The sequence below is a fragment of the Oncorhynchus keta genome, chromosome 26, assembly GCF_023373465.1.
Source record: "Oncorhynchus keta strain PuntledgeMale-10-30-2019 chromosome 26, Oket_V2, whole genome shotgun sequence".
Taxonomy (NCBI): Eukaryota; Metazoa; Chordata; class Actinopteri; order Salmoniformes; family Salmonidae; genus Oncorhynchus; species Oncorhynchus keta.
In genome coordinates this window covers 24,158,783-24,172,051 of record NC_068446.1, presented here as the reverse complement: position 1 = coordinate 24,172,051, position 13,269 = coordinate 24,158,783, and the positions used below count along the sequence as shown (strand labels likewise).

Here is a 13,269-nt window from a genome sequence, read left to right as displayed (position 1 = left end):
AGGTATTGGTACATATGCAGTCATTCTTGGTGATTGTTAGAATTGTAGGTGTTATATGTGAGTTGTGTGTGAAGGATGCAACAGGGAGAGGATTAGAATTCAATACCCTCAATCATTATTTTAATATAAATGAAAGATAAGTGGCAAACATGAACACAGAGGAGTACAACCCAGTCTTGTCTAATCATGTCAGGGATGAAGATTTGATGGAGATGTGGTTTATAAGGTCATGCAGATCCTCAATAGTGAATTATATATGGGAGAGGATTGAGAATGCATTTCATCTAAACCCTGCATCTGGTATTTGGCCAAAGGCAACACTTTAAAGGCCCAGTGCAGTCAAAAACATGATTTAGCTGTGATTTATATACATTTCCACACGGAGTTCTGAATAATACTCTGACAATAACAGCTAGTTTTCCCCTCCCCACTCAGACCCCTCCCAGACAATCCTAACAAAATTGTTGCTCGAGAAATTGCTCTTTGCTAAGAAGCTATTTTTGTATCCTTTTGACAATTTTTTTCACAGTAAGGTACTTACTTTTTACCCAGAAATTATTTGCATTGGACCTTTAAGTGTTGTGGTTGGATATGGCAACAGTCCCCACTGCATATTATCCATGAGGCTAGATAAGTGACATTACAGTAATTCTTTATAAATTATGAGGGAAAGCTCTATATATGACACTTAAGGAGGTGTGAAGTGATTGTGTAATGACACAGAGATAAGATGGTGCGTTTAGGGGATGGGTAAGGTGATCCAGTGATGTTCAGTCTGCCAGGTACACAGCAGCCATTCTCCTCAGCCTGCGGGCATGGAGGCGGGCAAGGCGGGTACCTGAGGGGCCGTGTGTGCTGGGCTCCTGCCTGCCATCCAAACCCCCCTCGATGTTCTCCTTGTTCTCCGCGTGCATCTTGAGAGTGCGCGATTTCGAGGGCAGCAGTGGCATGTCGTGGCTGAAGGGGTGTGGTGTCGGGGCATGGCCAGAGGCGGCAGTCTTACACAGCTCCTCTGCTACCTCTGCAGAGAAAGAGAGAGGGGGAGCCACAGGAGAGGAAAGGAATGCTTAATTAAGTGAACCTTTACATAAGATCATTATACACATTGATTCCCTTGCTAGAAATGGTAGTACTGCATTTACTGGAATAACTGCAGAAACCAATGCTTAGAGTTTATAGTGCTTCTCTGAAAGCACTGCATTCTCCCTGTACTCCCCTCACCTCAGCATGCCCTTTCCTCACTCAGATATCATCCTCCATCTCTCCTAGAGGCACCAGGCCTGCTGTACTACTATGAAAAGGCCCTACAGATATGTTAATGCGCCATTAAGAGCCATTCCCTCTCTAATATCCACAAATGTATGCACTCTAGTGCCACAACTGACAGGATTGAATGGAGTCGGGCAGCAGAGCTAAATGCCTTGTTTAAGCCTTAACTTCTTGGTGACTGGGGGGCAGTATTGAGTGGCTTGGATGAATAGGTTGCCCAGAGTAAACTGCCTGCTACTTAGCCATAAAAGCTAGAATATGCATATAATTAGTATATTTGGATAGAAAACACTGAAGTTTCTAAAACGGTTTGAATGATGTCTGAGTATAACAGAACCTATATAGCAAAAACTTGAGAAAAATCCAACCAGGAAGTGGGAAATTTGAGGTTTGTAGGTTTTCAACTCATAGCCTATTGAAGATACAGTGGGATATTGGTCATGTTGCACTTCCTAAGGCTTCCACTAGATGTCAACAGTCTTTAGAACCTTGTTTGATGCTTCTACTGTGAAGACTGGGGCGAATGAGAGGGGATTGAGCCAGGTGTCTGGCAGATTGCCATGAGCTCGTGATGCGCGGTCATGTGAAAGTTAACTTGCATTCCATTGCTTTTCTACAGACAAAGGAATTCACCGGTTGGAACATTATTAAAGATTTATGATAAAAACATCCTAAAGATTGATTCTATACTTCATTTGACATGTTTCTACGACCTGTAATATAACTTTTTGGACTTTTCTTACAACCTTTTGGCTGGACTTCCACGTGTGTTTGGATTTGTTTACCAAACGCCCTAACGAAAGAAGCTATTTGGACATAAATTATGAACTTTATCAAACAAATCAAACATTTATTGTGGAACTGGGATTCCTGGGAGTGCATTCTGATGAAGATCATGGTAAGTGAATATTTATAATGTTATTTCTGACTTCTGTTGACTGCACAATATGGCGAATATCTTTATTGCATGGTATGCTTTTTCCGCAAAGTTTTTTTGAATTCTGACACAGTGGTTGCATTAAGGAGAAGTTTATACATGTATAATAGTTGTATCTTTTATCAGTGTTTATGATGAGTATTTCTGTAAATTGATGTGGCTCTCTGCAAAATCACTGCATGTTTTGGAACTACTGAACATAACACACCAATGTAAAATGAGATTTTTGGATATAAATATGCACTTTAATCGAACAAAACATACATGTATTGTGTAACATGAAGTCCTATGAGTGTCATCTGATGAAGATCAAAGGTTAGTGATTAATTTCATCTATATTTCTGCTTTTTCTGACTCCTCTCTTTGGCTGGAAAAATGGCTGTGTTTTTCTGTGACTTGGTGACCTAACAATCGTTTATGGTGCTTTCGCTGGAAAGCCTTTTTGAAATCACACTGTGGCTGGATTACCGAGAATTGTATCTTTAAAATGGTGTATAATACTGGTATGCTTGAGGATTTTTAATTATGAGATTTTTGTTGTTTTGAATTTGGCACCCTGCACTTTTACTGGCTGTTGGCGGGGTGGGACGCTAGCGTCCCGAATAGCCCAGAGAGGTTAAGGGTAGTAATGTGACTATGTCGTACAAGTACCTTCGGAGATGCTAGAATCGTGGAACATTGTCTCAAAGGTCTGGTGGGTCTCGGCAAATGAAGGTCGGTCCAACGGGCTCCATTGCCAGCCTGATATCAAAATAAAAAAGGTCAATATAGGTTACATAGCTATAAGTGAATGGATGATAGTGTGAGGGACTGTGTGTTGGTGGGACATGGTGGGACATTGTGTGTACTCAGTGCAGTGCTCACTCACAGGCCCTCATCAGCTCGTGGACTTTAGGTGGACAGCCCTCTGGCTGCTCCATGCGGTAGCCCTTCTCCAGCAGGTCGTATACCTGAGACAGGTCGATCCCTGGGTACGGAGACATACCGTACGTCGCTATCTCCCACAGCAGCACACCGAAAGCTGAGGGACGAGAGACCGTCATAGGATGAGAAGAACGCTCACACTGATGTTGACTGATTTAGTACATGTAAAGGTGAAAAGGAGAGTGCTTGAAAATCTGGTTCTGACTCACCCCACACATCAGACTTGATAGAGAAGGTGTTGTAGGCCAGGCTTTCCGGGGCGGTCCACTTGATGGGGAACTTGGCTCCGGCGTGGGCTGTGTACGTGTCCCCAGTCATCAGCCTGCTCAGCCCAAAGTCAGCCACCTTCACCACACTGTTCTCCCCCACCAGACAGTTCCTGGCTGCCAGGTCCCGGTGGATGAAGTTCTTCTTCTCCAGGTACTCCATGGCAGAGGAGATCTGCGTGGCCATGTAGAGCAGCACCACTGCGTTCACCTCCTCCCGGTCACACTCCCTCAGGTAGTCCAGCAGGTTGCCATGGGGCATGTACTCTGTCACGATGTAGAAGGGCGGCTCCAAAGTACACACACCTGGACAGAGGCAAGCCAACAGAGGTTAGACGTAATTACGCCTCAAGAGCCAAGAAACCCAACAGCTGATAGAAATGCCATGTGCTGTTACTAAGTGGAGCTGTACTGTGAGCAGCACTGACCTAGCAGCTGCACCAGGTTGGGATGTTTCACCTCCTTCATGACTGCTGCCTCTTTCAGGAACTCCTCCACCTCCATGGTGTCCTCCTGGAAGACAAACAATCAGAAAGGTCAATATTCACTGGATTTATTCAATATCTTAGTACCAGGAAACCAAGGTGAACAAAACAAGTTAAACTGTGATTAAACACATTTCTCCAACATTAGTCATTGCCGCCATTGAGTTTACTTTTGTTGTAATACAACATTCCACCATTAGGTGGTGACCAACTACCACTAAATACCATGCCTCTTTCATATTCCATGATCCCATAGATGATTTCACAAAATAGAAACAGAGACACTAGATGGAGGGATCTTACAGGCGACATCCAAATCACACCACCAGTCTATAGAAGAGACAAACCTTCAGTGTTTTAACTGCGACGGTGAGGTTGTATTTCTTCCAGACTCCCACGTACACCTCTCCGTACTGCCCCCCACCCAGTTTGTGCTTCATGGTGATGTCGGTGCGCTCCATTTCCCACTTGTCGTGGATGGGCGACACGCCGTAGACGGTGGGCTTGTTGCACTTGGGGGCCGGGTAGTGGAGTGTGGTGACCAGGCCGTCGGCCACGGTGGAGTGGTGGTGCACCAACTCGGCCAGGGTGCTAAAGCGGCTCTCTGCCGTGACGTACACCTTGGGACAGACAGAGGGTTAGGGTTATACATGTGTACAGACCGAAACAGCAGCACCGTGGGGAGGAACCAGAGACGGCAACAAAAAAAAAGACAGCAGAGACATTAGCAGGAACGGAGCAGTTTCACAACAAAAATGAAGAAGAGACGGAAGACGATAGGACAGAGAGAGAAGCGAGACAGCCCCTCTGTAGGTCCCAGACCCCTAGCTACCTTGCCATCTGAAGCAGTGTTGATGCGGTAGTGGTAGACTCTTCCCTCGTAGCGCAGGGAGATGGACAGCTGTCCTGGGCTGCTCTCGCTCTCCCGGACCAGGAAGCTACCGTTGATGAGGCTACTGAGCAGGTACTCTGCTGCACTGCGTGACACAGGCCCGTGGTACCAGCTGTGCTTCTCCAGGCTGTTGACAGGTGTAATGTAGTTGCTTGGCACCCAGCCCTGGCCGTTCTTCGAGCGCACCTCGCTCCACTCCCCATTCTGGTTGTAACCGAGCACCCTTAGCTTCTCACCTGGGCAGAGAGGGACAGGGAGAGAGAAAGTCAGGTAAAATGACATCTTTAAACATCTTTTTTTGAGCCACTTCAGGACATTAGCACCGATTGAAACTTGGCGCTTTTGACTCCTCCATAGGCTTTAAATAGCCCCCGTTGATGCATCATTTACTGTGGTGCCAAGAGGTAGGGCAGGGCATGTAGCAACTTGGTCTGCTGTGTTGTCTGCCTCTTATGAGGTCAGCAATGGAGATGGGAGGGAGTGCCTCTTGCAGAGAGACAGAGAGACTGCAGCACTGTACTGTAGAGGAGCTGTGTGGCTGTGGAATTGAAACACGCCCTGGCTGTCCGGCAGCTCCCTGCAGCCATTCAAAGCTGCTCCCAATGAGACGATAATGACAGTGAGATGTTATGGCACGGCCTGGAGATGGGACTGCGCCAAGCTTTCTTCCACTTATTCCCTCTCTCCTACTCGCTCGCCCTCTGTACATCATGGGCTAAGCGAGCGTGCTGCAGACTCAATACCCTCTGGTGCCACAGAGGCCATAGCTACAGGCTCTATTGACACTGGATAGCCGCGGAGTCAGAAAAACAACATTGGGCCGGCCAAAACAGTCACACTACACAGTTTCCTCTGCGACACACCGTGGGCAGCCAGAGAGCTGGCTCCGGGTGGAAATGGTGAATGTCAGGCGGCTAGTGGCGGACATTACTGGTCTGAGGCATGGCATTCATCTGAGACCCTCTGATCACCCACTGCTGGGTTTATCCACCTGTTATTATTACAGTTGAAAGGATTCTACATTAAAAGTGCACTGGAGTCAAACAAGGGTGTGGGAGGGCTGGCCTGCCCGCCTCTCCATTGGGCACTCTGACTCACAGTCTAAGCATTAGCCTCATCTTAGGCAGCAGCCTTGGGGTGACTTGGAAGCAGGCATCGACTTAAGATAGCGCTTTTATAATCATTTAAAAAGTCCCGCTCTCACCCACATATTTTAAGCTTGTTACCCAGTATGATCAGCAGGGACACGGATCAAATACGAGAAAGTAGAACAAAGGAATTGGAATAAACTATAAAAAAAAAGAAAGTTCACTGAATGGTAAAATGGAACCATACTTTTAGGAAATCTCTTCAGTAAGAACTGCCCCATATCTCTGGGAGCGAGTCATCTTTAGATAAAGGAGTGGTTTGTGATGATCTGTTTGGAAAGCCTATTGATAAAAAGCTCTTCAGAGTACATACCTTTCGTGATGCTCAGCGTGTTGTCGCCACTGGCAACAAAGTCATAAAGTGCAACAAAGAGGTTGGGATCGCTCTCGGCAGCACCCAGCAGGTTCTCCTTGGAGCTCCAGCGTACCGCCTCCGTCAATGCTGCCGAGTCCAGGCTGAAGGGCCGGTGGAGGGCCTCTGGAGAGAGGGAGAGGACAGGGAGAGATGGATAAAGAAAGAGGTTTGTGAGTGGATCAGAGGTCAAGCTGCCTAAAAACTCTAAATCATGATTAAACATATCCACAGATATGCGTAACAAAACACATACATATGTACACAAATTTACATAACAAATGCAGCCTGCCTTTTAGAGAATCCAAAATCAGCATCCCTTTCCTATCACCCACTTATGTTGCCACAGTCTGGTCTTCTGTTCCTTTAACAATCAGCTCAAATCATATTTGAAATAGCCATTTACCAGTGCCAACATAATATCAGTAACTGTCCAGTGAATAGGCAGCATTAATCTACCTAAATAGACAGACAGAAAGAGCCCGGTTGAAAGAGTAGCTACCTGAGAGTCTAGGCCCGTCCACATCCTTTGCCCCAGTATAGGGCCGGCCTGTCAGCCTAACCCACTCTTCCTCAAAACTGCTGCTGGGTTGAAGGGTCCTCAAATACATACTCTGCCTGTCCACTCTGCTCACTTCACTTTCCACACACACTAATCTGAGATGTGAGGACTAGGTCCAAAATGAACTTTCTACTTGGCTTTTTTTCCCCTGCCTGTATATAAAGAGTGTAGGAGCTGCGGGGAGGGGCTGTCTGTCGGCGTGGTCGGAAAGATACTGCAGGCCTCCACCCACACAACATGCCTGAGCCTCACTCGCTCACAGGGCTCCTCAACAGCTGCCAACAACCTCCACAACATGTCTGGGCAGCTGCTGAATGGGGCTTACCGACCGCCAGGGAGAGAGGGATAAGAGTGAAATAAAAGGCAGTGGAGGAGAGGGGAGAAGATGAACGAAAGTTGAAAGTGGGCATGGAGAGAGCAAGCTACTTGCCGGAAGATTACTTTTTCATGTATGGTGAAAATGTAACTCGTTCATGGAGCCTATAAAACAAAAGAATGACTGGCTGGCTACACCCAAGTTAAACATGTACAATAAGTGACTAGAACCATCAGTGGGAGTCTGGTGGTCAGTAGCTAATGGTTACCAGTAAATAATTTACTGAAAGGCATCATTACTTCCTATTACACTTCCTTTTAACCATGACGTTCTACACAGATATAAAAAAACAAATCGGGTCTGATAAGTCAGGGTACACACTGTACACACTGTGCAAGACTATGAAGTCATGCATCTGAACCAAATAGTTGAAAAATGGCCCAGATCTCCAAATCCAACCTAATGAGTGGAATGTGTGAAATAGGGAGTAAAACAGGAAGCACACTGAACTAAAGTACACAGAGCACCATTTTAAAACAATAGAACTACTCAAGTATACAGTGCTCCATTCAAAATATTCAGCAAGCAAACTCTGTCCATACACAGTACACCACATGGAAGCAGTATATTAAATCCGTCAAGACATCTCCTGAGGACTAAAGTGGCCACAATGTCAGGTGTGACCTTGCCCCATCTAGGCATCATGTCCTCCCACCTTTGTTCCCCACCAGCATATGCTGCAGGTCGGTCGCCGTCAACTGGCTCAGCCACAGCTCCCAGTACATCTTCTACTTCGTTCCCAGTACAACACAGACGTCTGACCAGTTCCCTCTCTGTATAACTTCTCCACAGAGGCAGTGAGTGAGTGAGGGAGTCACTGAGACCCCCCACACACTTGATTTATTCACCCTGAGTGAATTAGGGTGTCTGAAGCACTACTAATAGGTTCCCGCTGGGCTGGGTTTGCTTTTCAACCCAAAGGCTTCCATTCTCAGCTTTTGATGTGGCTTTCAGAAGTCAAACTTTCCAGTGCTGGTACAAGGAAGTTAAATCCATGATCATGGTTCTCCGTGGCAAAATCCCACAGAGAGGGGCTTGCTGTGTTTGTCAGACAGAGGAAAGCTGAGCTCACTGGGGAAGTGAGTTGTGGTGGAGGTCTCTTTAGGGACAGAACAAAGCGTGGGGTAGGGGCAGTCATGAGGTCCACAGCAGATGGCCGTTTTCATGGTCCTATGGGAGAGGGCCCCTGTGCCACGTGCTGAGACACACTCATAGCCTCCAGGGAGAGGCTGAACAGACTGAGGACGAGGGGGGATGGAGGGAGGGCAAGAGGGCACTGCAACTGCTACAAGGCCTCATGTCAGAACAACACTGCTGCAGCACATCACACTTATATCATACACTACAGAGTGCACAGTACAGGCCGCAATACTTTTACACAGTCAGCCTCAATCCTCTTTTCTACTGAGAGCTGGAGATCATTTGAAATTCAACTCATGAAGTGTTAAATAGTTGCAGTCACATAATGGCCAAATGTATTAATTCAATTTTCTATATCAACTAAGGATAAGATTAATTGATCTAAACTCTTATTCACAAATCATTGAATTAACTCATTCAACACTAGAATGATAGAAAATAAATAGCTGTTCTGAAATATGAATCACCAACAACCACTGTTTGGCAAGTCATAAGCCTCAGGTCTCATTTTACAACTATTGACTATTCCTCAGTGAAACTGTGGACATCTTCAGATTGATCCACACCAGTTGGCATGTCATGCATGAGGTTCATCGTGTGCCTGTCAGAGTGCCAGTATGGGTACGTGCCTTGTGCGTAGAACGGCTGAGGACTGGGGGCAGGGACTCTGGGAATTGGCCATGACAGCCCCAGACAGCTGAGACAGTGGTGCCCATCCAGCCCTGCTTCAGCTCAATGGGCATATTGAGAAAGACTGACTCCCCCTGGTCACCCTATCCCGCACCAGCCGCTCCCGCAGCTGGTAGTATGATCTGTCCAGGCATGTGGCAGCTGAACCAGCTACCTCTGCACCCTCCCAATCCCTGTACAGGACCACATGTGAATCCTTTCACTGTGCCCTGTCACATTACCTAACCTAATACAAAACATGACCAGGCCTCAGTCAGTGTAATACAATTAGCCTATTACAACGAAACACGACTGACAGCACCTAAACCACATGCAATATTATGCAGCACGACCGGCAGCTGGCCTGGGAATATTTATTGCCCCATTGCAAAACAAAGCAACATCACAGCCATAAATAACTCCTGAATGATGACAGCGTTCAGATAGAGCCAGACGAAATGTAAACAATAAGTTGAGACAATATCACTGATGAGAGATACACAACACAAGACAAATTAATGAGGGATGAACACACTGACAGGTCAGAACTGAACAGAACAGTGGGTCAGAACTGGCTGACGGACCTTTAGCTGAACAGCCATGGACTGCAGTGGACATTGCCACTTCAACTCAAATCTGTAGAGGGCAGTGGTACAGACAGAGATCCCCATGAACGAGTCTAGTGAAGAGGCTGTGGCAGAGTTGGCAGCAGCCATTTGTTGTTGTTAATGAGGAGACACACAATGTCACCATTCACATCACAAGTGTGGGGAGTCCATCTCGAGCAGTTTGTTCGATTAGGAAAAGTGGACCATCATCCTTAATTTGTTACCTCTCCAGCAAGGTGAGCATTTGTCCGTTTTCACATTGACGATAGCAAAGGGATATGTTCGAGAGGGTCTCAAGAGGTATCAATTCTCGAGACCATACTGTTGTGTAAACTTTCTAAACTATCACGACTCGGATGAGTGTCTGAGGTAACACTCGTCTCGTTGAGCTCAAAACTACTACAGTATAAATGGTAATAGTAGAGCAATGGTTTTGAAAACAGCTCAAATGTAGATATTTTCCTTATATTTGAGACTTGTTTTTATCGAGTTAGGCTGTTGACCTGAAATTGCAGTTACATTCTGAAATTGTGACAGGCTCAGTGCAGGTGGCAGCTTCTAACTATGGAAGCCCATTCCAGTCACAGTATTATTATTTTTTTTCATAAAAAAAGTCAATAGGGCTACTATCTCAATTTTTTAGATATGCAAATACATTTCTAGATGTATCAGTCAAACTACGCATGTCAAAATGCTGAGATAGTAGTTCAAACTAAAACAAATTGTGGGGGGTTCCTGGACAACCAAACCAGGTAAAACTCCTGGTATGACATAGTAATAAATTAAACTGCAGAATTATTTTTTTTATATGGGCCACAATGGGACCAGATCAAACGTAATCAGGTCACATGTTATTTTTTAAAATATGTTTTTTTTACTCCTGGTCCTAGGGAGGATAAACTAAATCCTGTCAAAAACATGAGGTGAAAAAGTATTAAAAGTACTGTGTCCCACTTTTCAAAGCTTTTGGGTCAAATGCCAGCTCGCCACACGTTTGCCAGCGGCCCTGCTGTGCTCATCTCTGCAAAAGAGATGATGGAAATCACCATTATGCTACAAATGAAGAAACATAACCAATACAGTGCATTCGGAAAGTATTCAGATCCCTTGACTTTAGCCACATTTTGTTACATTACAGCCTTGTTCTAAAATTGATGAAATTAAATGTTTTCCCTCATCAATCTACACTGAATACCCCATAGTCAAAATGTTGAGATAGAGTCTGTAGGTAATCAACTAAGACCATAAGAAACAAGACCATGTGGTCTGATGAAACCAAGATTGAACTCTCTGGCCTGAATGCCAAGTGTCACGTCTGGAGGAACCCGGACACGGTGAAGCATGGTGGCAGCCGCATCACGCAGTGATGTTTTTCAGCAGTAAGGACTGGTAAAATAGTCAGGATAAAGAGAAAGATGAACAGAGCAAAGTACAGAGAGATCCTTGATGATAATCTGCTCCATAGACCCTTGATGGTCCTGAGTGCTCTAGAGCAGGTTCACAGACTGGGACGAAGGTTAACCTTCCACCAGGTGAACGACCCTAAGTATACTAGGTCGACCGACTGATTTTTCAACGGCGATACAGATTATTGGAGGACCAAAAAAAGCCAAACCCGAATTTTTTTTTTTTTTAAATTCAAAAAAAATAAAATCGGCCAATTTATTTATTTGTAATAATGACAATTACAACAATGACAATTACAACAATACTGAATAAACACTTATTTCAACTTAATAAAATAAATCAAAATCCATTTAGCCTCAAATAAATAATGAAACATGTTCAATTTGGTTTGATGCCAGCAGCATACCACCCTGCATACCACTGCTGGCTTGCTTCTGAAGCTAAGCAGGGTTGGTCCTGGTCAGTTCCTGGATGGGAGACCAGATGCTGCTGGAAGTGGTGTTGGAGGGCCAGTAGGAGGCACTCTCTGGTCTAAAAAATATCCCAATTCCCCAGGACACTGCCCTGTGTAGGGTGCTGTCTTTCGGATGGGACGTTAAACGTGTGTCCTGACTCTCTGCGGTCATTAAAGATCCCATGGCACTTATCGTAAGAGTAGGGGTGTTAACCCCGGTGATTATTTCACAACAATGCATGCGTTTCTGTTCGTCCTCATGATTGCTGTCAAAACACCTTTATAACATGTTAAAGCAGAACTTGATTATGAACTTAGTTTGACAAGTTTAATCGACATATAATATGTAAATTAGACGTTTTGAAAAACAGGTCACTTTTGCGCATCCACTTGACTTTTGGCTACATTTTATAACATGTTAAAGCTTGATTATGAACTTAGTTTGACAAGTTTGTCGTGTTTGAGAACCGAAAGACACAGACTGCAAAACTAAACGCTGTTTTTGGTAAGTATAATTCCTTCCAGGTCTTCTGATGGAAGAACAGCAAAGGTAAGGGAATATTTATGTGGTAAATTTGGGTTTATGTGGACTCCAAGATAGAGGAGCCATAATGCTACTTTTTGAGCGCCGACTCATAGTATAGTCTAGTGAACGAAACCTGTAACGTTAAAAATAAATGTAACACAGCAATTGCATTCAGAAGAAGTGTATCTAACTATATATATGTAGAACATGCATATTTAGTCAAAGTTTATGATGTGTATTCCTTGTTAGCTGACGTTATCTGCCGGAGCTATCGTCATTTCTCAGGACATTTGAGTAGCATTTTTTGAACGATGCATCATTGTAAACAGAGATTTATGGATATATATAGCATATTATTGAAAAAAACATAAATGTACTGTGTAACATGTTATATTACTGTCATCTGATGAGGATTTCAAAAGGTTAGTGCATTATTTTTCTTTTAATCCTGCGTTTGTTGATTGCATATTTCTTTCAACTTGGCTATGCAAATTAGCTGTGTCTTCGGTGGTGGTTTGACATAAATATGTGCTATGTTTTCGCCGTAAAACATTTTAGAAATCTGACTTGCTGGGTAGATAAACAAGGTGTTCATCTTTCATTTGAGCCATTGGACTTGTTAATGTGTGGAGGTTAAATATTTTTAGGAATATTTTTGCGTTCCATGCGCCACCTTCCAGCTGAATGTGTGTGGGGGGGGGGGTGTTCCAAAATTGGAACCCTAGTCCCCTTCTGGTTAAAGCACAGCAAAGCTGGCAAATGCACGAAAGTGCTGTTTGAATGAATGCTTACGAGCCTGCTGCTGCCTACCACCGCTCAGTCGGACTGCTCTATTAAATCAGACTTAATTATAACATAATAACACGAAGAAATACAAGCCTTGGGTCATTAATATGGTCGAATCCAGAAACTATCATTCCGAAAACAAAACGTTTATTCTTTCTGTGAAATACGGAACCGTTCGGTATTTTATCTAACGGGTGGCATCTATAAGTCTAAATATTTGTGTTATATTGCACAACCTTCAATATTATGTCATAATTACGTAAAATTCTTGCAAATTAGTTTTCATGGAGCCCCGCAGCCCAAACTGTTGTATATACCCCGACTCTGCGTGCAATGAACGCAAGAGAAGTGAATTTCCCTAGTTTAATATTGCCCGCTAACCTGGATTTATTTTAACTAAATATGCAGGTTTAAAAAAAAATATATATATATATATTTCTGTGTACTGATTTTAAGAAAGGTATTGAT

General features: G+C 44.3%; 1 protein-coding gene across 2 annotated transcripts in view; it reads right to left on the bottom strand.

Moving 5' to 3' along the window:
• Nucleotides 1–13,269, bottom strand: part of abl2 (c-abl oncogene 2, non-receptor tyrosine kinase) — a 40,659-nt gene that overhangs the window by 5,222 nt on the left and 22,168 nt on the right. Inside the window, exons 1-9 of one of the 2 annotated variants that reach the window (XM_035737388.2) lie at nt 6,776–6,985; nt 6,235–6,399; nt 4,714–5,009; nt 4,229–4,501; nt 3,825–3,909; nt 3,340–3,702; nt 3,075–3,227; nt 2,858–2,947; nt 839–1,021 (exon numbers count right to left, since the gene is read on the bottom strand). In XM_035737388.2, coding sequence (XP_035593281.1) covers nt 839–1,021; nt 2,858–2,947; nt 3,075–3,227; nt 3,340–3,702; nt 3,825–3,909; nt 4,229–4,501; nt 4,714–5,009; nt 6,235–6,399; nt 6,776–6,884 — 1,717 coding nt within the window. In that variant the 5' untranslated portion in view covers nt 6,885–6,985. Of the gene's footprint in view, nt 1–838; nt 1,022–2,857; nt 2,948–3,074; nt 3,228–3,339; nt 3,703–3,824; nt 3,910–4,228; nt 4,502–4,713; nt 5,010–6,234; nt 6,400–6,775; nt 6,986–13,269 lie in introns of those variants that run through there. The other variant, XM_035737387.2, reaches the window with a different exon arrangement.